At 54.4% G+C, this 25188-nt stretch overlaps 7 protein-coding genes and 1 non-coding gene across 8 annotated transcripts; 2 read left to right on the plus strand and 6 right to left on the minus strand.

The window, feature by feature from the left end:
* Positions 1-422: 422 nt before the first annotated feature.
* P168DRAFT_278909 (Zn(II)2Cys6 transcription factor) lies at positions 423-2765 on the plus strand (the record flags this gene model as incomplete). Its single annotated transcript, XM_024835735.1, has 6 exons — positions 423-487; positions 571-843; positions 906-1019; positions 1095-1423; positions 1478-2394; positions 2445-2765. 6 exons carry the CDS (start codon positions 423-425, stop codon positions 2763-2765), a joined length of 2019 nt encoding a protein of 672 aa, XP_024698021.1.
* Positions 2766-3591: 826 nt separating this feature from the next.
* P168DRAFT_301923 (Zn(II)2Cys6 transcription factor) lies at positions 3592-5460 on the minus strand (the record flags this gene model as incomplete). Its single annotated transcript, XM_024838589.1, has 4 exons — positions 3592-4548; positions 4602-5140; positions 5195-5357; positions 5413-5460. 4 exons carry the CDS (start codon positions 5458-5460, stop codon positions 3592-3594), a joined length of 1707 nt encoding a protein of 568 aa, XP_024698022.1.
* Positions 5461-5980: 520 nt separating this feature from the next.
* Positions 5981-7382, plus strand: P168DRAFT_230014 (MFS general substrate transporter; the record flags this gene model as incomplete). The annotated part of the gene is made up of 3 exons (XM_024833215.1): positions 5981-6701; positions 6748-6831; positions 6889-7382. 3 exons carry the CDS (start codon positions 5981-5983, stop codon positions 7380-7382), a joined length of 1299 nt encoding a protein of 432 aa, XP_024698023.1.
* Positions 7383-7448: 66 nt separating this feature from the next.
* P168DRAFT_278912 (alpha/beta hydrolase) lies at positions 7449-8330 on the minus strand (the record flags this gene model as incomplete). The annotated part of the gene is made up of 3 exons (XM_024835736.1): positions 7449-7528; positions 7638-8261; positions 8309-8330. 3 exons carry the CDS (start codon positions 8328-8330, stop codon positions 7449-7451), a joined length of 726 nt encoding a protein of 241 aa, XP_024698024.1.
* A 775-nt stretch (positions 8331-9105) lies between these two features.
* Positions 9106-10668, minus strand: P168DRAFT_278913 (uncharacterized protein; the record flags this gene model as incomplete). Its single annotated transcript, XM_024835737.1, has 9 exons — positions 9106-9410; positions 9468-9572; positions 9625-9679; positions 9741-10085; positions 10149-10189; positions 10250-10276; positions 10338-10374; positions 10427-10446; positions 10497-10668. 9 exons carry the CDS (start codon positions 10666-10668, stop codon positions 9106-9108), a joined length of 1107 nt encoding a protein of 368 aa, XP_024698025.1.
* Positions 10669-13497: 2829 nt separating this feature from the next.
* P168DRAFT_301925 (alkaline phosphatase-like protein) lies at positions 13498-16427 on the minus strand. Its single transcript, XM_024838590.1, has 2 exons — positions 15994-16427; positions 13498-15913 (listed from the first exon to the last, which is right to left on the minus strand). The coding sequence occupies exons 1-2, from the start codon at positions 16323-16325 to the stop codon at positions 13609-13611; spliced, it is 2637 nt and encodes an 878-aa protein (XP_024698026.1). The 5' UTR covers positions 16326-16427; the 3' UTR covers positions 13498-13608.
* Positions 16428-21437: 5010 nt separating this feature from the next.
* Positions 21438-21524, minus strand: P168DRAFT_t15. Its single transcript has one exon. It is a non-coding gene; the product is annotated as a tRNA-His (tRNA).
* A 1704-nt stretch (positions 21525-23228) lies between these two features.
* Positions 23229-25188, minus strand: mfsA (glucose-inactivated glycerol proton symporter STL1; the record flags this gene model as incomplete). The annotated part of the gene is made up of 2 exons (XM_024840833.1): positions 23229-25047; positions 25080-25188. The coding sequence occupies 2 exons, from the start codon at positions 25186-25188 to the stop codon at positions 23561-23563; spliced, it is 1596 nt and encodes a 531-aa protein (XP_024698027.1). The 3' UTR covers positions 23229-23560.

Below are 25188 nucleotides of genomic sequence, written 5' to 3' on the forward strand. Positions count from 1 at the left end.
AAAGAGTCCAGGGACCGACTCCACTTGGCGCGTTGACGGGCGAATCCACGTGGATTAATTTGACTTCGGTGCTCCACTTCTGGCAATAGTTAACCGTCACAAGCCATACAAAGTAGATGATAACCCAGTTAGACTCAGACCTGAATAATAAGACTGCCCAGGTTGAGCTAGCCTTCTTCCCCCACAGAATCCATTCAATGTTTTTCGTTGGGTCCAGTCTCTCTCCCCGCTTCTCCTCATTTTGCGCTGCTGTCTCTTTTCCTGTCCTTCGTCCTCCTCCGCTTCTTTTTTCGTTCGTCCCTTTACCATCGCTTCCCCATATTGAGTCCCAATTAGAGGTCGTTAGCAATAATCAATCCATGGCCCACCGTTACGTCGACCCCTCCTAAAAGTCCGAGAGGCTTCATCCCCGACCGCTCGTCATGAATCCGGATTCATTCCACCACGGCATCACCAAGCGCATCCGACAGGCCTGTGCCAGTTGCCGGTATGTCTGGGTGCCCGATATCGGTGTTATTTGTGCTGATCGTCGTTCTTCTCTTTATTTTCCTTTTGTGTCAATAGTCGCAGGAAAACCAAATGCTCCGGGGAAAAACCAGTATGCTTCCACTGTCGCCGCAACCGCAAGCGCTGCGTTTACGAGCCCTATTCGGCAACCGTCACGACCACCGACTATAACCCCCCTCCGCCGCCCATGTCCACCATATCTGATGATGTTGGTCTTCTCCAACTCCCGTATCAGTCAGATGCTCACGGTCCGTGCCAGGGCGGTCTCCTGCAGAGAATCTCGATGATCGAGTCTCGTCTGGCGGAGCTGAGTGGCCAACCGGTGCAGCAGCAATGGTTAATCTTCCATCATTCTCCGAACCTCCGATAAGGACTGACCCTCATTGATTCGTCTCTAGGCCCGCATCCTCCCAGACAGACTTCGACGACGCCCATATACTTCCCTCCATGGGGCGGGGCAGTTCGCTGCAAGCTACCCCTCCCCAGTCCACGACGTTCTGCAAGGATCCTTTGTACGTCAACCACCTGTCATGGAGCATGGCGCACGGCCATCGAGATCGGGAACTGATGCTCTATCTATCTTTCAGCTCGTTTCCTCCTCCCCCCGTCATGCGATCGGTCATCGATACCTACTTCATCCACGTGCACAATCAGCCGTACTCGTATTTCCAAGAGTCGTCCTTCCGCGAGAAAATGAAGAACCACGAGTTGCCCCGATGTCTAGTCCTTGCCGTACTCGCCTCCGCCGTCCGATTCTCGTCCCACAATTTCTACGCGGGCAAGATCCACGAGGCCGTCGACACGTATGCGCGAGAGTCGTGGCTCTTAGTGCTGACGGACCATTTGACGGTGGAGAACAACCTGGATATCGCGGTGGTACAGACGGTGAACATGCTGGCTGTTATTGACTACACCGGTATGTCTGCGCGCGCCTTCATACTCTTACCCTCGTTCTGACCCCGACGCGCAGCCGGCCGCGCTCGCTCCGGTTGGCTCAAGATAGGAATTGCCGCTCGCATCTCCCAGGACCTGCGCCTCATGACCGAACCCGATCATCCATCGATATCCGTCACCGAACAGGAGGAGCGACGACGGACGTTCTGGTCCGCATACTTGGTGGATAAACTCATTTCCGGGTGGCAATCCCGACCGCTGGCGATCCACGACGAAGACTGCCATGTCCAGCTGCCCTGCGACGAGCAAACCTTCCAAGCGGGAATGGGGAAAAAGACCCAGACTCTGTCCCAATTGTCGTGCTGGGACTCGAACTTGGCCGATAGCCCCAGTCCCTTTGCCCTAGTCATCCTCATGGCATCCATCTTTGGGCGGTGCACGCGATATGTCCATCGCCAATGGAGCGCCGATAAGGTTCCTCCCTGGGATACCAAGTCTGAGTTCTCCGCCATCAACTCGTCGCTGTTGCTGCTGGAATCCTACTCGAAGTTGGGAACGACTTCCATCGCCGAAGCCGCCGGCCAGGATGACGATCCAGCCAATCCGCAGAAGATGGGCCACTTCATCTTCGCGCACACCATGTTCCACCTCTGCCACTGTTTACTCAACCACCCATTCATCGTCCACCTGCGACTCAAGCCGTTCGGGTCCAAGATCCCTCATAGCTTTCCGGCGCGCGCCCTACACGCAGGGTATGACCATTCTAGGCAGCTGCTGGACCTGCTACACAATGCAATCGGGTCGGGTTGTCTCATTGAATCGTCGTTCTACCCTTATTGCATCGTTGTCGCGGCGGGAATTCAATCTCTCGCCTGCCATGTGGAGCCCCCAGGGCCAACAGACCCTTCCGCGGCCACTGCCCTGCAATATGTGCATCGAGCGCTGGAGCTTCTGGAAGGAATGGGTCGCCTCTGGGCGCATGCCGCAAACATGGTCTGTCCCGTCTCTTTCCCGTTGGTCCGTGGTGATACTGACTGTTTTAGGCCACCCGCCTCCGCGAATTCCACTCCCAATCGCACCTCCTTTCCTCCCTCCTCGACCCAACCCGCATCACGGCAGACCTTGACCGTGCCTCGGCTGACTCTTTCCGCACACTGATCGACTATGGCGCCGTTGGCGCAGCCCTTAACCCTGGTACACGCGTTTCAGGAGCGGACGTTTCTCCCTCCGCCGCATCATGGAGCCCCAATATCCTAGCCCCGGCGGACGCCTTCGATAGCTCTACCCAGGGTTTCCCTGGTATCTCGCCATCCATGCAGCTGCCTGCGATGGACAATATCTTCAGCTGGGACACGCACGGCTAGGTTTCGGGGCTTGACAGGTTGGTAGACAATTAGTGAGGACACTCGTACCTTACCGTTATCATATCACGGGAACCACCGTGCCCAATTTCGGTCTTATGCAACAGATGATCCACGACAGCTGAGATGATCGAACGGCGTTGAACAACGCCGTGCGATACACCCCTCGCGGTCTCGACTAGTCTACCGTACCGGTGTCCATGATATTAGCTGAGCCTGCACAGCCGCCATCCCTCTCGTCCGTCCGACTCCAATAAAGTATCGGGCCATACTTAGTCGGACGGTGTCTGCCAAGTTCCTAGGTTCCTTTTGGACGCGCGTCAGCATCATCTACGCGTTGTCCGGGTCTTACCCGCACCTAAGACCGACCTGTGCGTTCGGCCAACTGCGTTGTCTGTTTCAGCCTTGCGAGAGACCCTTACTAGGCGATTATGGCACGAAAGACTGGTCGACTGGACTTCGCAGAGGGGATGTCGAAGATGGCGTGGCTGAAGTTGCCGTCTTGTTCGGGTCGGCTGTATGCAAACAGTGCAAACATCTCGTGTCGTGTCGGCCTGAGGCACCTGGGACGGTGCTCCTGGGGAAGGTTCCTCACGGCCATGGGATATGGGTTGGACGATGTTCATATGACTTTCAAGATACCTCCATGTAGTTTATTGTACGACTTGGTGCTTTTTGATGGCTTGTGACTGTAATCTCAGCATGGTTGTTGGGAACAAGACCACACGTCTTCTTGTCTATATATTCTAGCTACGAGTTGACTTAAGTCAAACATTAGAAGGAGCAAGGAACTAAGATAGAAACAGTGCGATATGATAGAGCATTGAATTTATATCAACAGAATATCCATTCCTAAATCTCTAATTACATCTCGCCAATCCACCGCAACCAGCCCTGTGTCCATCCCCCTTTCCGTGCAGAAAGCATCCCGTCTCCGCCACACCTCCTCGATGATCGACTTGACTGCAAGCCGGTTCCCGAGTCCAAAATGCGTCGACTGTTCCAGCCACCGGCGCGATGACTCCATGTCCCTCGTTGTGTAGGCTTCTACCGCCGCGATGAATGCCGGCCACAGAGAGATATTACCACTGCTCAGCGCGGAGAAGGCGGTGATATTATCGAATGTCAGGGATACGTACACTGCGACGCGCTTGGGTGGCACATCCAGGAGAGCTCGATATAGGTAGATGTAGGTTGCGAAGATGAACGCGTTGAGCTGGTATCGTGCCAGTTCCTGAATATTGGATTTAGAGGTCTGTGGATTACACTCGAAAACCTGTTCGATCCCGATGTCCCCGAGGGTGTTATCGAGGGCTTCCGCCTGGAGAAGATTCAAATAGGCGAGCAACTGGGAGACAGTCCGGTCCGCAATTAAGCGCGTTCGGGGGGAGGCGCCGGATCGCATCTGCCGGCTGACGGTCGTGATAGTGGAAATGCATTCGAGAAGGAGTCGCTGGGCGCCGATGGTGAATCCAAACTGTGGGGTTGTCGAGATAAACGAGGAAAGTGCTAGGTCCGAATTTATGGAAGGAGAGACAGTAGGTCCAGCTGTCACAGGCCTAGTTACGATTGTCGAGGTAAATTCAGGACTGGGTGGTAGTATTTGGGTCGTGTTTTGGCCGTCTGTCAAACAGGTAGCCCCGATGATCTTCACAATCAGTAGGCTCTGGGTGGAAAAGCAGGCAAATTCCGATTCGTTCCATGGCTCTTTGCCATTTGATTCAAGGAGAAAGGCCCACGCCCCTTGGAGATGATGCTTCCACTTGCTGGAATTGCCACTGTAGACCTTGGAGAGCTTCAGCTTCACTACGGTACATCACGGGCTGAGTGACTTCTTACCTCGGCCATCATCAGAGTCATAATGGCTGCCAGAGTGCTACCAGAGTCCTTGCCAGTCACTCGGAGGGAGTCATTCACATATTTGATTGCCGCGTTGTAGTTTGATGTGGCCAGCCGCATCATCTTTTGTCTGTCGTTCCCTAAATGGACAAAGTTAAATGCTGCATGGGCTAGAATAGCATGGTATAATGCTTTCTCCCCGGACACCGAGTATTGCAGCGAGACCGCAGGGTAATGTCGTTTCCAGGGATTGCACGGATGCTCAAACGGCATCATGATGGATGCCACATAGTCGACGTAGTGGTGAAAGAGGAGTTTCTCCTCCTGGTTTGCTTGTGGCGTCTTCGTACTATTGCACACCAGGGCCTGGTTCATATTGGACCCTAACGATATCGAGACCGCAGCAGGAAAGACCGAGAAGGGATTATAGTCGATCCCTGAAGGCCAGGGCGCCTCGCTCGTCTCGTCGTCATCCAATCGCGCGATCAATAGATCGACCACATCTGGGTCGAGAGCGGCATAGTTCGCCCAAGTTCGCTCTAATTTTACCAGGCCGTCAATTGGGTCTTCCAAATGACCCAGCAGCTACATACCACAGTGCATATATCTCCGTCCGGCCGATCGGTAGGACTCCTTGCCATTGATCCAGACAAGGCGCGTACTTGAGCTATCACACTCGAAGCCCAGTCGCTTGCATGCTGAGCAAGGGAATCCATTGTCGCACTTCACTTTCCGCCCACGACAACGCCAACAACCCTGCTCTGGAGATTAGGGTAGCCCCATAATAGCCATCCCGGGGCATCTGACTCACCGTAAACTCCCTCTGTCGCTTACGGGTACGCGAGACAGGAGGCTCCATGCTCATCTAAGTGCAAATTATGGATATAAGGCATGCCTTGGCGAGGAGAGATAAAGAAGTTGTGTCTTAGTGGCAACAGCTGCATTAACGTGGTGTCTGAGACTCTTGGCAGTGAGATCCCTCAGCATTAGCCTCTAAATTAGCGCCCGTTAGTATGAGTTGCATCTTGGGACGGGCTGCATCTCGGTATGAGTTGCCTTGCCTTTCTCGCCATCAGGGAACGAATTGGTACAGCCTCCCGATATCAGGAATAAGCCCAATGCCAGTATTTAGTTGTCCTCGGAGAGAGTTCCGGGAGAACCTGCGCAAGATGGAAATTGTGCAGAGATTGCTGATTACACCTCACTGATCGCAAAATCATCGTGGTAATATCGTTCAATCATGGGCCTTCCGATAAAAAATGACACGAATGACAACAATTCGTCGGACCCGGAGAAGCAGGGGATAAGCTGTCTGCAAAGATCGTTGGATCCTTCTCAATGGCGCAGTGTAAGTCAGGAGTATCGACAGGAATCACCCGATGGGACAGTCTAATCGAAGTAAACAGCAAAAAAAGATATTCGTGGTAGCCACTGGCCTACTCATGTTGTTTAACAGCGTATTCGACTCGACTATTCCCAGCGGCGGCATTCGCTTCATCGCGGACGGTCTGCTTGTCCATGACGAAACACAATTGGTATTACCCACGTCTGTCTATCTCCTCGGTTATGTGACCGGACCGCTTGCATTTGGCCCGTTGAGCGAAATCTATGGCCGGCGCATCGTGCTGGTAGGAAGCTACGTCCTGTTTACCATCTTCACGTTAGCATGCGCCATTTCCCCCAACTGGCCCGCGTTAATCATCTTTCGCACACTATGTGGCATCTGCGCATCGAGCCCAATTGCAGTAACAGGGGGCCTTTTTGCCGACGTGTATCGCTCCCCTCTAGCTCGTGGGCGGACAATGGCGCTGGCAATGGCTGTGACGACCGCAGGGCCGCAATTTGCTCCGTTGGTAGCCGGATTTATCGGTCCGGTCGGATGGAGGTGGATTTTCTGGATATCACTGATCATTGCCGGTGTCACTCTTATCCCTGTTTGGTTCCTTCCAGAGACTTTTCAACCAGTGCTTGAGCAGAAGAGAGAGAAACGGGCAAATGACGTGGTCACCAAGGCACTGACACGGCCACTCTACATGCTCTTCTGCGAGCCGATCATTTCTTTGACCTGTCTCTACCTCTCCTATGCCAGTGCAATCTTCTGTGAGTGTCCATATTCCTGAGAAAGCAATAGCACTAACGATCAAAGTCATGTACTTCGAGGCGTATCCCTTGGTATTTCAAGGTGTATATGGCATGATTGATGGAATTGCTGGCTTAGCATTTATTCCGAGTAAGAATAATCGGCCTCGGCCATCAACATTGTCTGTCGCGCTAATATATTGTCTAGTCTCCGTCGGGGCTTGCATCGGGTTGGCCATTTTCTTGTGGTATGACTCTTTCCTCCAGAGCGCAAAAGCGCGGAAGGCTCGTTGGTCCACAATCGAGGAATACCAACGACTACCTCTGGCGTGTCTCGGGGGGCCGTTGTATGTGCTATCCTTATTCTGGCTAGGCTGGACTGCCTCCGTAGATATCCACTGGATTGTGCCTATGCTGGCGGGCATACCGTTTGGGATGGCATTTTTCCTCATCTTTGTCGCTCTCATCAATTATCTGGTTGACGCTTATCACGAATATGCCGCCAGTGCCATGGCAGCAGCTAGCTGTTGTCGCAGTGTTTTTGGGGCAGTACTGCCACTTGCGTCCACTCCCATGTTTCGTCACCTTGGAATCGCTTGGGGTTGTAGTCTTCTAGGGTTCCTGAGCCTACTGATGACTTTGATCCCATTTGTCTTCATCCGGTACGGGGGCTGGATCCGAGCAAGAAGCAGATTTCAATAGGTACTAGGGGGTTAAGGCAATGAATTCTGTGGATGCTGTTTTGTTAGTGAGTACGGGCAACGTGTTCTACTTGTTATACTCCGTTGCTTCATCCCGGTACTGTGGGGAGCGCGCGCGAATCGTGGCCTGACTTATTGTAAATGTGCCTATTAGAATGGCATCTAGAAGGTTATAGCTATACTTGAATTAAATTGGACCTGACGAAATGAGCAATTGATGCCAAGTCCCTCTTGCCACTCGGTATTGCATGCCCACCCGAATGATAGACAACCAACGGAGCTGTTCCATCCTCCTCTCCCTGGCAGCTGTCTACTAGCTTCATTGACGCGTGTTCCTCTACTACCGTATCCAATGAGCCAAGGATATGTAGGGATGGTGTACGGATCCGCGGGTTGTAAAACGCATGATACTCCCGACATGGCGCGGCATATCCCGAGATACTTATAACGAACTTGAGCGAGGAATGGCCCAGTGACGCAAACGCTGCAGGATATGCAATTCCGCCGTCCGTTTCCAAGCCTGAAAAAGCTTCCTTACGATTTCCCTCAAGAAGGGACGCAACCATTGCTGCAATTGCAGCTCCCTGGCTGAAACCTATGACTCCGTCAAAAGGCCCTTCGTCTTTCAGCACCGAAGCGAGTGTCTCTAGTCCCGTTTCCAGTCCGGGATAAACGCCATCAATGTGCTCAGATTGCCACCAAGCCCACTGTCCATGCTGATCTCGGAGTTTTGAAGGTGGTCCTGAGAGTTCCAGCGCAAAAGGGGCTGTTGGATAATGAAATTTCACGCTCCCTGGTTGTTGGGGAGCAAGGGCTTGCCGAATGAGCTTCTCCATAGCCTGGGATTTGGCACGCAGGAGTTCTCCCGACTGCCGGGATCCTACACCCGTTAGCGCAGGTTTCAGTGTGTCAGTCGGGAAAACACACCGTGGATCATTAACAGCTTCATCATCGGACTTCGTATCGGGCTTTTACGTATAATTTATGGCTGGATCCGAGGCCCAGTGGCCGCTGCTGGATCACCGAGAATATAAAGGACGATCTGAAAGCGCTGAACGCCGGTGTAGGAACCATAACGCAACTAACATGTTATATTGCAGGAAGAGCAGTTAAGCACTTTGGAAATAATCAAACTCAATAGTGGGGAGCACATAGCCTCGCTAAATAACTTTGGCAACTGTTGCCGATGCACACTAGTAAGTACTTTGCGAATCCTTTACCGGACTATTGCCAGATTTACGCGATACTAGTGCGGACAGTTTAGTCTTAGCAGGACGCTTGCGTCTTGTTGCGAGCTAGTTTTCTCGAGACATAAGGGTGTCCTGTCATCTAGATGACAACTAGCTGGATAGATAAGAACCATAGGCCTGTATTCCTTGTTATTGGCAGGGTCCTTGTGTCTCGGTGCAGGCGTTGCAGCATCAAGCTACAAGCAGGGTTTGAAAGAGCACGTGCCGAGCTCCCTATACCACAGGTCTATATTCAATTCATGCAACGCATCTTCCACCCCATGGAGCATCATTTCTGGGGTCTCTTCCCAATATACCTTTTTCCCCTGAGACATGGACTTGATCAAGTACCTTGATCATACGGGGAATATTACCTGGGCTACGATGACTGACTGAGAACAATGAAAGGCATTAAACTATGTGCATTTATCCCACCCATCTTCTCCAACCCATGTACAATTGAAGGTATTTCCTCAGCAATTCTGGAGACTCAAGTTAGACCCCTCCTCCATGGCCATATTTAGCGAACCCCGCCCCATGCGCCCGATCATCTTCTAGATCGCGATCGCTCACCTCCATGCGGATGTCTGTCTTCATCACAATGCCATCCTCACTTCCAAACCGCCCGGACTCGTCGAGTCGCTGGTGCCGGCCGTTCTTATTCAGCGTGCTTAGCCGGTTCCCGTAGCTCTGTCCGGGTGTCTGCATGTTGCTTCCATAATTATGGGTGGATCCCCACACCCGCCCAAAGAAGTGTTTCATCGCGACAGAGAGCGCCGGCGCAGATCCGCAGAAGATTGCTATCGTTGTCAGATTTGGTCTGGGACTGGTGGGTCGAGAAGGCGGGGATAACTTACCGACGAAGACCTCTACCTCGCACCAGTTCAGCGAGTCCGCCAGCTGGTAGTACTGGTCTTTGGTGGCCGCGAGCCGCTTCACGAAATCATATCGCACGCAGCTGGCTGTTCCTCAATTAGCAAGAACTCCGGTGCCCGGGAAGCAGGTGGAACGCACCAGCGATTGACAGAATACCCAGGCCGAAAACACCGAATAAAGCACCCTTCTTCCGCTGCATGAGGTTAGTATTGGGGTCTTCTCGACTGGCCAGGAAACGGGTGGGGAGCACCGACCGTGGAGAGTTGGATGCCCCACAGCATCGGAATGGGGGTGAGAAAGATGAGAATATCAGAGACGATGTTGAGGGCTCCGTTGGCTTCGTAGAAGATCTGCTGCTGCTCGGAGCTGATGCAATGCCCGGGCTTCTTCCCTGTGGGGTCCCAGAACTTGGACGGCGGGATGCACGACAGCACCGTCACGAATATGCTGGAAACCGTGAGCCCGATGGTGAAGAACATCGAGAAGTATACCGCCCATTTCATCAACTTGCGGTGGTCCAGTCGGAGGTAGAACCAGAGCAGGGACATTTTGACGAATCCCATGCCGATGATATAGAGAAGACGGGTGGCGTAGATGGCCTTGCGCGGGGGGTGTTAGCGGAGGAACCGGCGGATCGGTGGAAGGCGGGGACGGCGTCTTACTTTCATCATGGGTATCATGCCCTCGGGGGGGATATCGTTCACTAGCTCAAAGTCTCAGTTGCCATCCATAGGGGATCGGACGAGGGGGGAGGGGCGCGTACTGTGTCGACCAAGACCATAATATGCACCTACAGAGATCATGTTAGTAACTTTGCATTGCACTCTATCCTCCAAGAGATCGCAACTCACCAACCATCGTCGCGATTGTCAACCCGAAGGTGAGAAGCTGCGATCTTGTTAGTGAGGGACATAGATCAATCAAGACCGGCCACCCGTACCGTTCCAATGATCATTAAAACTGAATGTCGTTAGCAGGGCCAGTCTACCAGCGTCGTCATCGGTACCTACCATCGTCGGTTCCCAGGGCGCGGAGCACCACCACACGCACCCACACTCGCAGCAGCATGACGATAGATATGAAGACCATGAAACTGATACCCACTCCGAAAGTCGAGGCCTGCCGAGTGCCGTCTACCAGGCCCGGCTTGGGCGGGGTTTGCATCTGTCGAGGAACTGCCATCCTGTGTGGGGAGATCTGGTCGGAAAGGGACCAGGGCAGGCGCTGGTGGCAATCGGGACGTTGCTCGGGTACCAGGCAGGGACAGGGGTCAGTCGTGTGAAGAAGTCGAAGCAAAAAAATACAAAGAAAAAACCAGATGCACGAATGCCAACATAAGTAGTGGACTGGGCAGAGCTTAAGTCCCTTGGCCCCTGTCGGTTTCTTCTAACTCCCGATAGAGGATCATAGTCTCTATGGAAGATAGCGACCCCCTCCGTCTGGCCTAGGACGGCACTTCTTCTCTGCAGAGGAAGAATCCGCCCTATGAGATTTCTATTCTGAGTCGAGCAGCGGGGCCAAATGAGCTTGGAGACTTAAACAGGTGCAGGGTACAAGACGCCTTGGAAAGCGTCAGGCTAATCATCAAGAATGCCCACCATCCGCACTCTGTCCCCAATGATTCGGCCAGTAAGGATCAAACCACCGGGTCACGATAGGCACGGACATACTGTTCCTGGAAGGATGGTGGAGACGGTACCCTAGCTCACGGGCCGGACGGAGCGCGATGGTGGCGTTAGCTAGGCGTCAGACTAGCTGTCATCCTGGGAACACGACGATCGCGGTCGCGAAAAGTTGGATAGGTCTGTTGATCGGAGCTGTTACGGCTGATAGAGTACGAGTCACTAGTCGCATCGGCGCTGGTGGTGATTATAGCCCCCCTTCAAGGTGCCTTTGGGTTTCTATACTTGGTCTGGCCCCCCGGTAGCATCGTCACTAACCGGCGCTATTTGGTTCCGCGGTCTAGGCATGCAGGGTTCGCACGTAGGTGTCAATTTCCCACACCCCCTAGCTGGGAAATGGATGAAAATCTCTGCCATGATCTGGACGAGGTTGCAACGGTATTTGCACATCTTCTCGCGACCGTGGGGCCGCAACTTGGGGGGCCGAAACAAGGGGGGCTCGGTTGGGATTCACTTGGGGGCCTCTCTACTCCCACTGCCGATCGACCCATAGTCGAGCATTGACAGCTTGGGGTTTTGATACCAGACGATTCTCGCGCCAGTCGCCATGGTTTGAACTAATTGCCGGGCGGAGGGATCCAGGGTGACGATCTATAACCGCGCGATGGATGGGCAGTGGCTCCCAACGTCCATATATGCCCACCCGGGGTGGAACTGAATGAGTACCAACTGAGCTCGAACGACGGGGTACTTATTCCTGGCGGGCCACTTGAATGGCCTGGGACCAATCAATCTTGTGAAAGGACCGATGAAAAGGTTAAGAATATGGACGATCTCGACGATTTCTAACAGCATGAAAAATTTGCGAGTAGTTGCAAATATATCGAGAGTCAAAAACAGTATGCGGGGAAGAGTCTGCAAGTTAGCTGACTTGTTGGCCAATTGCTTGTCTCACAAATCAACAGATCTAACGGGGATATATAATGGATTGATGGTAATTGAAGACAGTATAGCATAAGCAGCAAGAAGGGAGTCAATCGGGAGTGTACAATGTTCGAAGGTCATCTGATGCTTTGAGTCGGGTGGGAAAACACGACCTCGATAGAGGCAGCGTGGGAATGCGTCATTCCATAATATATGCAGTGACTATGTAGATCAGCTACCATTCTTGCTTGCCCTGATGGACACACATACGTCGTGAAGCGAAAGGGGATTAGTCCTAGGAAATCCGCCAATCCTCGCGCGCAGTCGAATGCGGATAGGCGCAAGGGCTAGCTATTAGTAGTAGAAGCATCCCCTTGATGTGCCCTGTTACTAGGAGAGGGGCGAGGGAAACAGTCACAATAGCGATGTTTTCGATGGTTGTTAAAGCTATGAAAAGGGTGTGGATCGTTGGAAGATTGCAAACATGGAGTCAGATTAAAGAATAGTGTGGGGAAACACCACAAGTCGGCTGACACGTTGGCTGATTGCATTGTCTCACTCTTCACAGTTCCAATACAGCTTTCACCAAAGATTATACTAATTATATATATAGGAGTATTTATCGCAGTTAAATGGTTACTACACAATTAGAAATGTATCTTAAAGTCATAATTCGCTGAACAGAAGTAAGACCATAATAGAGGTCAAATCAAATATGTAGTTTGATATCTCGCGTATGCTTTCATCAATATCAAGCGAGGATTAGATATCAGTATGAGTTATTCAACTTTGTATTGACTTCCTCAACTCTTTGTCAATCAAAACCTGGAACTTTGATATATACTATCCTCAAGTCGCAGGCATGATCATTCAAAGGTTTGATTTAGCCAAAACGTGGCGAAGACTTTACGAATGAATTACAATGATGAATAACGATGGTATGGACGTTGTTGAACAGAGGAGCCACAGTAGATAATCAAATTGAAAGTATATTAACAGCAGAAGATATATATAATCTATATTACAGTTGACCGACAGCAGGACGGGTAAAAACCAGGATCCACTGGGAGCTCTGGCGCAGGTCCACTCGCACGCAAGCTTCCTCGCTCGCGGGCAGTCGCCCTCAGCGAACCGCATCCCGGCCTCGGAGTATTCTCGCTCGGAGAAACAGACATCGGCGGTTCACGAGCTGTGACGGTATAACAAGTTGTCTCAAGGCCGTGCCCACGCTCTGGACCGCCCCGGGCCTCCGACCAGAGACCGATGGGCCGTGGACGCGAAGGCTCGAACGCGCCAGTGGGGAACCCTCAGATGCAACGATCGGGGTAGGAAAAAGGGCGTCGTCGGGTATCGTCGCGCGCGCAACAGGGTGCCATTCCATTAGAACACAGGGGAAAGAAGCAATATAAAGATATAAAGAGAAGAAGAGAGAAAAGGAAAAAAAAAAAAAAAAAAATAGGAAAAGGAAAGAAGAAAAGGAAAAAAGAGGAAAAGGAAAGAAGAAAAGGAAAAAAGAGGAATGCACAATCGTGACTCGTCAGGTACGATCGCCGGCCCCAGCGTGACCCGGGACGACTCACGGTTCCCTGGGGTTCGCCTCGTCGTAGTTCCAGCGACGGCGGTTGTCCCGGATCCACCACTCGGCGATGTGGGCGCCCTCGGCGACCCAGTCGGCGGCGACATCGCCGTGCTTGCTCCGGACGACGGCGATGAGCGAGAGGACGTCGAAGTCCTTGATGGCGTTCAACTCCAGGGGGTCCGTACCGAAATCGCTGAAGCGCCACTTGGCGTCCTGGACGAGGGGCACGACGAGGTGGTAGGTCCGGAGTGGGGACCGGACGGAGAGCCAGGTGCCGCCCTGGTTCAGGGTGGTGAACTGCCACTGCTGCGTGCGGCCGACCTCGGGGGCCTGCTTGCGGAGCATGGACTGCCCCTCATACAAGGGGAGGAGATCGCCAACGATGTGGGCGGCGCGGTCGTTCAGGGACCCGGTTTCGAGGAGCATGTCCAGAATGGTGGGCAGGATCTGGTTGGATAGGACCGGGTCCTCGACCTCGACCTGCGGCAGCTTCGGGTGGGACAAGACCATGGGCACGTGCTCGTTGGCGATGTGCGGGCTGGCGTTGGGGGTGACACCGCCATCGTTGGGCAGCGACACGCCGTGGTCGCCCACAAAGATGAAGAGCGTCTCGTCGGCGACGTTGGCCTCCTCGAGCAGTCCGATGAGGTCGGTGATCCAGCCGTCCTGATAGGCCAGGGTGTTCAGGTAGCGGTTGATGTTGTTGTTGAGCGGGAACCAGGTGTTGCCGAGGAGCTCCTCGTAGTTCCAGCCCGGAACGGTCCAGGGCAGGTGGGTGGCGCCGGTGAGGTGACCGAGGAAGAGGCGCTTGTGGTTGGCCTCGGCGTCCTGGATGGCGGCGCGGACGTAGTTCTTCAGGGTCTTGTCCATGTAGCCGCGGTAGGGGACGTCCTCCGAGTCATCCGGGGCGAACTCGCCGCCGGCGGCCTTGATGGTCTCCTTGGTCATCATCTGCTGGAAGCCGAGGGCGGGGAAGAGCTGCGAGGCGTGGTCGTAGCCGCCGTTGACGGACATCATCCACAGGGACTCCCACGGCCACTGGCGGAAGTCGGGCGAGGCGGCGGTGATGTTGGGCTGCTGGTTGAGCAGGCCCAGCACGTGGGGCAGACAGGGCTGGTAGAAGTCGTACAGCCACTCGCGATTCATGGCGATGGTCAGGGCGGTCAGGCCGCACATGGTGCTGGTGAGACTCTTGAGGGTGAAGGTGCCGGTGGTGTGGGCGTTGCGCAGGGTGATGCCACCGCGCGGGGCGGGGCGGTTCGCGGACGTGCCGAAGCCGGTGTCGATCCCCGTCAGGCGCTCGGCGGTCGGGGTGAGGGAGGCGAGGCGGTTCATGATCGCCTCGGGGACCTCCCCGGGGGCGTAGGACTCCCGGACGCGATCCATGATGCGCGAGTCGGCCCGCAGGGGGAAGACGTCGTGGCGGTTGCTCTCCAGCTTCATGAGGATGACGTGCTTGATCTTGAGCTCGCCGCGACGGATGACGTCGCGCAGCGGCTCCAGGACATCGTTGTCCAAGTTGGAGGCCCGCAGCGGATCCTTGGCCGGGTTGTAATGCAGGGACGGGCGGTCCTTGGGGAGGCGCTCGCCCGCGTCGTTGACGGTGAAGGTGTACCAGTCCCCGAAGCCGCGCGGCGGCTGCTCCGGGAGCCAGTCAAAGGTCGGAGGGACGTCCAGCGCGGTGTGGTTACCCAGCCAGCTGTACTCGCCCGGCAGGTAGCCCAGGCCCTCGAAGATGGGGTGCGACCGGGCGGGCACGAAGGGGGCGGCGGGCAGGGGGTCGGAGAGATACTCGTAGGCCCGGTCGGTCGGGCGGATGATCCGGACGACGAGCACGGCCACGGTGACCAGGATGACGGCCAGCCGGGTCGCGACAGACCAGCCGGGGCGCGTGGTCTCGGGCTGGGCGGCGGCGGTCTCCCGCGGCGGGGTGGGCAGCAAGACAGACTCGTTATCGCTCCGGTCGCTCTTGTCATCCTCATAGTCGTTCATGGCGATCTGCTCATAGATGGCCGGGTCCGGCAGGGGTTCCTTCTTGCGGCGGCAGTGGCGGATCACACCGGCGACGGAGGACATCCAGATCAGGGCGAAGGCGCCGGCGCGATCGTGCACGCGGGCGGCCAGGAAGTAGGCGGTGATGACCATGACAACGCCCACCACAATGGACAGGACGATGTTCCAGATGACGAACTCGGGGGTAATCATGTCTCCGAAGAATCCGGCCACTGGGCCCCAGTGAATCTCCCTCCGTTGGTAGAGGTACAGGGCGGTGTTGGCAGCGGTGAGGGGGAGGAGGTAGAGACTGGACGAAACAACGGTATGATTAGCCGGGGGATCCCTTTCCTTCGTGAGCTGGATAAATTTCAGCGAGTTGTTCCTTACCTGAAACCCGTGATGAACAGGGCCGCGACGATGCGGATGGTCCGCCATGAGAACTTGGCGGTCAGTCCGCGGGAGAACAGGATCAGGGCGAACTCGGGGAGAAAGAAGGTGGGCCCGTAGGCGAGGAATTTGTGGAAGTCCAGGTAGTAGCTGAGGGCGTAGACATGGAGGACTTTGGAGAGGGCGAGGGAGATGAAGATGAGGGAAAAGAGAAACTGGCGCGAGGCCTCCCAACCACTGTCGAAATAGAGATGCGGGGCCTTGATGGCGGACCAGAGGCCCTGACAACAGTTGGAACACCACATCCCGAACATCCTACCCCAGGTACTCATGATGGCATTGGAGGTTAGATGGGGGGAAAGGACACAAGAGGGGTGGTAAGGGGGGGGAGTGAATCAAGAGAAAGAAAGGGAAGGGAGGGAGGGAGAGGAAAGGGGGAAAATCGGAGGTGAGGAAGAAGAAGAAGAAGAAGAAGAAAAAGGTTCGATCGGACCCAAGGAAAAAGACACGCGACACAATACCACGTTAGGGGCGACCCCACGTGACAGGGGCGGCGTTGGTTCCCACCGTTCCTGCCCACCAAATCTTTCCCTGGAGTGGGAAATAAACTCCCATTGGCATCATGATGATTCCAGTCATGACAGCAACCATACGCAATGGGGGCAGAGTTTTCACCGCACCCTTCATCCGAGCGCTCCTTGGGAATCCGCACGTCTCCCTCTGGCCTCAAGGTTGACTTGACTTTGGAGGGTCAATTGCGGGCCAATCACACCCCACAACGGTGCGAGAATTGAAGGATCCTACACCAGTAAGATTCCAGATGGTCGACGGAGCAATCCTCTGGCCCCTCGCCCCCAGTCGACCGAGTCTAGCAGGTTTAGTGATGTTGGGGCCCTCCACCACACGAACCCTCGGCCAGTGAGATGCATCGTTCTCCCTCCCAGGGCTGAGGCGGATGTCTCGGCGCTGACTCATCAATGCCTCAGTCGCTGCTGATTGGGTCCAGCCTTGATCTGTCTCATCGCCCCCTTCTCTGCATGATTTCTTAATATTGACTGTTGTCGGGGGCTCTGGGGTCATGGCGCCTGTACGGTCCCGTTTCTTTGTTTCTTAATTTCTGACGTATTAATTGATTCATTGATAGAAATGTCATCCTGGTTCGATTTGTCGGTTGAACTCGATCCTTACCTCTGTTCGGGACCGTCTCACAGCCCCAGGCCATCCATCAGAGCGGTCCCGCGACGGTTCCTTTCCTGGCAAGGCATCGATCTTCCGGCACCCTCCCCCGTCTGGACAATGCCCAGTAAGGCGCTCTTATCGAACGGGTCCTGACCGGTCCTCACCACGAACTCCGCCGTGTCCGCAGAGTTCCTTATCTGGAGGTGACCCCCTGAGGCTGGCCAAAATGATGCCTAAACGGGTGCCAAGCCCCGCTACCCACTAGCGCTGACCGCCCGCATCTCTTGGCATCCCCACCGCGCCCCCCTTCCTCTCTCAGGCAGTCAGGCACTGCCCGGCGGCGGTACCATTGTGACCCCACACACCTTACGGTACCATTACAATGGCCTTCCGGGCTGACTAACCAGTGCTGGCCACGGAGCGAATTTCCGTCCATGGATCAGACTCGACAGAGACATCGTAGATGGAACGATGGGCCATGGTGAGCTGAGGTCGGATCAACTTGGGTCGATCTTCCAGCGATGATTCGGAGTACCCTATCCTTTTTGATGCCCGGGACGCCTAGATGACAGCCTGGAACGTATACCTCATACGAATGTGATGGGTCAATGATACACCATTCCGACCAGACGTCTCATCGGGACTCCTACTCCGTACCTGATACATCTCTGTCGACATCGGTGTATACGTACCAATCCATCTATTGACGGTCTTGACACCTCGCCGTACTGTGTCAAATGAAGATCCCTCCGATCGCGCGACCGCACGCCATCGCAGACCCCCGTGTAGATCGCCAATGTAACCCTATCGCAGGCCGAAACGTTTCAGACATCCGGAATACCGGTGGGAATAGAACCCTCCTCTCGTAGACGTTTCCCCAACGGAGATAGTCTGTTCAGTGTGTCCGTCAGAGGTTTAGTCCTCTGCATGATCCGACGTCGGGCCCCGTTCGTCTCGAGAGGGACTCGCCCGAGTCAACATGGCGATGCCCGTATCGCCTTGAAATCGAGAAAGGAAACTGCGGGAGAAGGGTCGAGGGGTTTCCAGAGGTACGTCCAAAAACTCTCATCAGCGTGCGCAATATATATCTCCTTGCGGCCATGCCCTAGGTCGCACCTTGGGCTGTGTCCTGTTCCACGCGTTCGCATCGTCCCTGGCCATCTTGTTGGCCGTATGGCTGGCGTGGCACAATCTAGAGTTGGTGTAATTCGAGCCCCGTGTCTTGTAAATGAGATCCGGAATCAAACGCGTCGATTTCCACTGGATTGCGCTGATATCAATGAGGGCATCTGAGATCTCAATCTTCCTTGCCGGTCGACGCGCTTCTGCGAGGAAATCGAGGTCCGCCGACGAGTATCACATTTCAAAGACGACTCTGGTAATTTCCAGTTCGGTTCCGCTCCAATGGGTTTGACGCTGATTCATCGCGCTTGCCGGATCCTTCCCCGGGTCCAACAAAGAATCCTGGCCGGGTCAGCCGACTGAACCCTTAGGCCATCATGGCCGTCGGGCCTCCCGGGCCCAGTCGGGTGAATCGGCCGAGCGGTTCAGCGCTAGCTCTGTAGGAAAGGATCGATTAGCTCAAGAAAAGATAAAATGGAAGAATCCTGCGGGATGGATGGAATGATGGCGATGGTATGAAGACTCAAATTCTACAAACTTCACCATCACACGAGATTCTGCGTTGGTATGGTCAGCTGTCCCGCTTGACTGGTTGCAAATATTGATTCCACAAACTAGTCCAATCGCTCCCCATCATGTCCTGTCCCTCGTGTGATAGATAATCTGACGACACTGCCAGACGGACTCGAAGAATGCAAGTGTGGGGAAATCCGGAGACCGCGTAATTTACTCTGGTTGCTAGGATATAGCCATATCAAGGCCCGACCAAATGCCATATTGGTATGTTGGTGCAGTGGCTAGGACTGATCAACAAGCACGGTTTCCAATGCCTCGTCACAACTGAATACAAGAGGGAAAATGTCCGCATCATCGTCTCATTATCAATATCAACCAGGGATGACCGGTCCTACAGTCACAGCCTTGCGAGACATAGCCCCATTATATTTTCTCGGCCACTGCATCAAAAGACCGAATTGGCATTTGGTCAGACTTGGTATGACTGATATACCAGCATGTTCTCCACAATAATATGGCCGATTGACACCCACCGTTCCCCATATGGCACTGATAATCCGCAAGGCTCGGAGGCGCCTGCCCGGGCACATCTTTTATTTGCTGTTCGTGCAGGCGGGGTTTTGACCGAGATTCTCGTTGGGGCTCTGAATCGACATGTATTCGTTCGTCCGTCTTCTTCTATTTGTGCGCCTACCATGTAGTATGTCCATCCGAAGCAATGTATACGCGCCGCAACGACACAGCCTCCATAGACTGGCTTACGACGCTCAATGGGGTAGGACCTTGGTTACAGCCAGCACAGAGGTGCTCCACAGGTCGCGATGATCAATGACATCGCTGGCTGTGTTGTATGCGGACGATATGGAGGCTACCAAGGCGCAAGGTGAAGACTGAAGTCGGCAGTGCAGTCTACGACTCGGCTTGAGCGACTTGAGATGGAGTCATGATAATGCCTTGAGCAATGCCTAGAGCCGAGCGAGGGTATAAGTACGCCCGTGAAACCACCCATCAATCCTATCCAGTTCCATCCACAACCCAAAAATCCCAGAATCTTTTCAAACCATCCATCTTCAAATTCTCTATCTTGACCTTCAGCTTGAGTCAACCTTTGATCACCATGAAGCTCATCAGTGTGATTTCTCTCTCCCTCATCGGCCTCGCTGTTGCTATGCCTGGCATCGAAAAGGTAAGACTTTCCGGCATGCGAAGACTCCTCCATTGGAAGTGATACTTACAGATTATCCTCTAGCGCTGTTACGACGAGGGGGCTGGGTGTTCTAGTGATATCGACTGCTGCGGTAATATGGGCTGTGCTCTGATCGATGATGAGGAAAGATGCATGAGCATTGGAAAATAAGTCCTCAGTCGTTGGATAGGCGGGTGGCCTTTGTTGGGGAGATGTTTCGGCGAGATGTTTTGACATGTGGCGGAGGATTAAATGAGGCTGTACTGCGAGTTTTCTTTTGCATGTACATTTCACCAGAAGCCTGTTAGCCAGATATTATGAATGCAAGAGGGTACAGTCTATTGATGAGAGAGTTGGCGACTCATGATACGAATACATACCACCCATCAAGTAAAACATCGCTGATGGTAGATCTACTATGGAGTTTTAGACGTGGTATGATACAACACTCCCCAGCATAGTAGATGGATCGATTTGGTTCTAACCTGCTGGATATCAAAGCCCAGATAACCACCAATTAATGCTTTTGATCGAATAGTCAAGATACAACGACATTCTATCAGGTTATGAGCCGAAATAAAACTTGTTTAATCTAGAAAACCTAAGATTTGTAAACCTCTCACCTGCAGCTAAGAGCCAAAGCGAGAGCCAGAGCCAAAGTCAAACCAGAGCCAGAGTCAGAAACAGAGCCAGAAGCAAGTGCCAGGCTCTTACTGGGATGTGTCGAATATCAAGACCCTACCACTCGCCAATTGGTGTTTTTGGTCGAATGCTCAAGATGAATTGTCATGCTAACAAAACCCAAGGGTAGCAGGACCGTCAAGTCTTCTGCTCAAAGCACCAGTTGGGTATTTGCCTTATGTGCGTCTATTGACAGACCCAGGGAACGCCAATCACCGTACTATGAGAAGGACTGACTGATTCAATATTTATATGCGAGAGTTCCTGACTCCCATAGTCTCATGATCGAATGAAGGCAGAATGACTGACGGGGTGACTGTTCTAAGTCGTTATACATGGCGGTGTTGGCCGTGAAAAACACTGCAACGCGAAGAGACGACACTTACGGGGATAATAATGAGTGTTGTAGTAACCTACAACGAATATCAAATGTTACAGTTGCAATGGCATAGTCTAGGCTAGAGGTATATTAATTTCATACCGTGCTACACCCAAGGACAGACTGGGGGTGCGGCGTCAAGGTGGAGGGAAAATATATATATTGTACATCCTACAGCGGGATATAGTTGTCTCCACAATCAGTACAAGGATTTAGCTGCTACCATTCTGATAGATGCAGCCATCAAGATTTCCTTGACCAAAAGAACAATATAAGAGAAAGGAAAGCAGAACAAATCAAATCGAGATCAATCTTCAACAAAACCAATGTATGATAGAAAAAAAAAAAGATGAGAAAAAAAGATGATCAAGTCAACGCCAATGGCGCTGCTGGGAATCGAACCCAGGTCGAATCGGAATTGTTGTTTGAAACCACAACGATTCATGATGACCACTACACTACAGCACCTTGATCTGTTACGTCAAGCGGGTGACCCACCACATATCGATCTTTTGCCCGACTGCACGCCTGCCTTGTGGTGGATCGTCGTGGGATGATGCTTATTTGTCGGGATCAAACTCTCCTATAGACTCGCGTCGCTTACGGACATCATCGCTGATGTGAGATTTTCTAGACTGAAGCTAAACTTGCTTACTGTTGTTGGTCGTTGCAAGCCACCCGGACACAAGGTTTTCGAGGCCGGTCTGTGTACGGATAAGGCGTACTTGGCGTACATGGCCCAACCATGAACTCGATTTGACTTTGGGTCAGCCTGAGAAAAGACATGGCCGGTTCACAGCCTACCATGGCTACCCCGAAAACAATGGCGATTCAGGATCGACCGCAGGGCGCACTGTAGCGTCGTGACCATCCAATTCGCGACCTACAGTCTCCCCAGGATGCACCCCACCTGAGGGGATCAGGATGAGGGACGCAATGGGCTCCAGCTGCTGTCTGGCGCACAACACCCGCAGTGTTGAATGTTGGAGATGATGTACACAGTTCCCCAAGGCGAGCTACGCGGAGCGCCATCCGTCACCCACGGGGAGAGCGAGTCAGGGGTAAGATCGATGCCCCACACGGGCCAAAGCCGCTGTTATCAACACCCTTCACATGTGTCATGACACTGCCTCTCACGAGAAACTTAGCCGAGATTTGCAGCGGCGTAATCCGCCGGACCCCGGTCAACCAACTCCTGTGTCTTGCGGCGATGGGCCTAGCGAATCCTGAACTGGGGGAGAGATTACGACCTTTTCTCCCGAAGACATACCGCGCTGACTCGAACAATGCGAGAGGAGACCCACCGAGTGCAAAGGCCAGGGAAGACCAACTACTGACTACTACTAGGCTGTGTCTCGGGTCATACGACCTCGTGATGGACCCGTCGTTCTACTTCTCCCGCCGATGCTAGGACTGGCCATCACGTGTCCCCATCTGTCAAGCTAGCCATGCAACCGAAGGTTTCATCCCCATCTATCTGCGCGATTGCGGGGGGAAGGTAGAATAGGTTCGTGGGTTGGACCCAGGGTAACTCCGCCGGAATCACAACCGGGATGCATGGGCCCGTCGAGGAAGTCGAAACCGGTTGAGTCCCTGAGCTCGCCCGTGCAGGCGGGCCAATGGACGCGTTTTACGTCTCGAGGCTTAAATGGCAAGGGGCGTGGCGGGGATTGGACACAAGGGGCCGGAAACCAACCCCGTGGGTGCCATGCTTTCCCCCGTGGCGAACAAGGCGTCACAAGTCTCGCGGCATTCCTGCTGCATTCAGCGGCCCCCACTCGAACTAAAGCAAGAACTAAGGCAAATTCTCCGAGACACCGCAGGAGCCTTCTCATCTCCACCTTCTTCCCCCCCCCTCTCTGGTGCAGTAGCTTGCCTTCCTTGCTGTGAAACCCCCGCGTGGTCGACACCACGTCAGCCGAGCACGAGGCCTGGAACGATGCGATGCGTCTTGGCGATGCTCCTTGCTCCAACGTGCTGGGTCCAGATGATGGGGCTGCGTCGGATGCAAGGAGAGATCGTAAACCGCAGAGCACGTTTTCGAACGGGGAATCAGGCACGATCGTGTCTCGGCGTGTACCGAACAGATGAGATGTGAAGGGGAGCAACCGGGCGAGAAACCTAGGGTCTACTACAGGGTGATCGGAGAGCTACAGAGGAGCGTTGGAACGTGGGAACTTCAATTATGGACATAGTAGTTGCCGCACCGATGGACTCCCCCAATTAACGAACTGCAGGACAGTGCGACCAGGGGAAGAAGGTGGAAATAATATAAGTCTATGTAGACACTATGGTGACAAAAGAAAAAAAGGGTAATAAAAAAGGAAGAGAAAAATGTGAGAAGAAAGGAAGCAACAGAACGATGCGTGGATCAGATGACCACGCGGGGGAATCCATGGAAAAACCACCAGGCCACACCGTCAACGCAGGATCGATCGAGCCTGCCGCCCCAGCTGGGCGACCGACCGCGATCTGCGCCGCGGGAGTCCCGGAGGGGAGACAAATTAGTTGGTGCTGGGCTGCTCCTGGCTGTCGCCGCTGCTGAGGGCGAGCTCGGCCTTGTCGGTGCCGGCGGAGACCCGGTTCTCGGGGACGTCGAGACCCAGCTCGATGGACATCTGGGCGATCTGCTCGGCGTTGAGCTTGGGCATCTCGTTGGCGACCTGGAAGGGCCACTTGCCCTCGATGTGGGCCTTGGCGAAGATGAGGTCGACCTCCTCGAGGTCGCGGCCGGCAGTCTCGGCGTAGAAGAAGTAGGCGAAGGGTACGCCGATGAAGTTGACCAGGGCGAAGAAGAGGTAGATGCCCCAGGGACTGGCGTCGGAGAAGACGGGCGTGAACATGACGACGGCGAAGTTGGTGATCCAGTTGGTGCAGGTGGAGGCGGCGGCGGCCATGGTACGGGTGCGGAGGGGGTTGATCTCGGGGGGGTAGATCCAGGGCAGCGGCAGAGTCGTGAAGGCGAAGAACACGATGAAGAGGAAGATACCGACGATGGCGCCCTTGGACGGCTCCGGGCCGCCCTTGATCAAACAGCCCATGGTGATGACGAAACTCAGTCCCTGGCCCATGAAGCCGATGAGGAACAGGTTGCGGCGGCCGACCCTCTCAATCATGAAGAAGGAGGGGATGGTGGCCAGGGCGTAGATGGTGGCAAAGACACCACCGAGAATGAGAGACTTGCGGTGCGGCATGTCCAGGTTCTGCTCGAAGAGCAGGGTGGAGTAGTAGATGGCGGCGTTACAACCGGTGAACTGCTGGAAGAACTGACCGGAGCAGCCGATCATCATGCGCTGGAACTCCTGGGTCTTGCCGAAGGTGAAGAGAGTCTTCCAGCTTGCCTGGGCGCCCTCGGTAGACTTGAGATCGGCCTTCATCATGTTGAGGTCGGCATAGACGGCGTCGGAGTCGGGGGAGGTGTCGCTCAGGGCGCCCAGGATCTCGCGGGCCTGGTCATCGTGGCCCCGCATGACGAACCAACGAGGGGACTCGGGCAGGGCCAGCGCGCCGAAGGTGACGAAGAGGGCCAAGAGGATCTGGAAGGCGACGGGGAAGCGCCACTGGACCGAGCTGTCGACGTAGGAGAGACCGAAGTCCAGCCAGTAGGCGACGAAGGTGCCGACGGCGATGATGGCACCCTCGAAGCACACGAGGAAACCGCGGTTGTGGGCCTTGGAGCACTCGGACTGCCAGACGGGGATGGTGGCCGTATCCATGCCGTTACCCAGGCCCGAGATCACACGACCGACGACGAACTGCCCCAGACCCCAATGGGGCCCGAAGGCGGCGGTGGAGATGATGGCGCCGACGGCCATGATGACACCGCCGGCAACCAGCAGCGGGGTGCGACCGATGCGCTCGCCGAACATGAGGGTGAAGACCGCGCCGAAGAAACAACCCAACTCGTAACAAGCGGTGACCGCACCGCGGAGGACCGAGACATGCTGCGAGTAGGAGTCGGTGGAGCCCGGGGGATGGCCAGGGGCGGGAACTCTTTGGTGAACTGGTCTCCGGAGATGATACCGGACATCAAGCCCTGGTCATAACCGAAGAGGGAAAAGCCCATGACGGAGGTGAAGGTGATCGCAAGCCGAAGCTTGCGACCCTTCAAGCCAGAGGTGGTAGTCCACAT

This window comes from Aspergillus campestris (genome assembly GCF_002847485.1).
Source record: "Aspergillus campestris IBT 28561 chromosome Unknown P168scaffold_1, whole genome shotgun sequence".
NCBI classification, from domain to species: domain Eukaryota; kingdom Fungi; phylum Ascomycota; class Eurotiomycetes; order Eurotiales; family Aspergillaceae; genus Aspergillus; species Aspergillus campestris.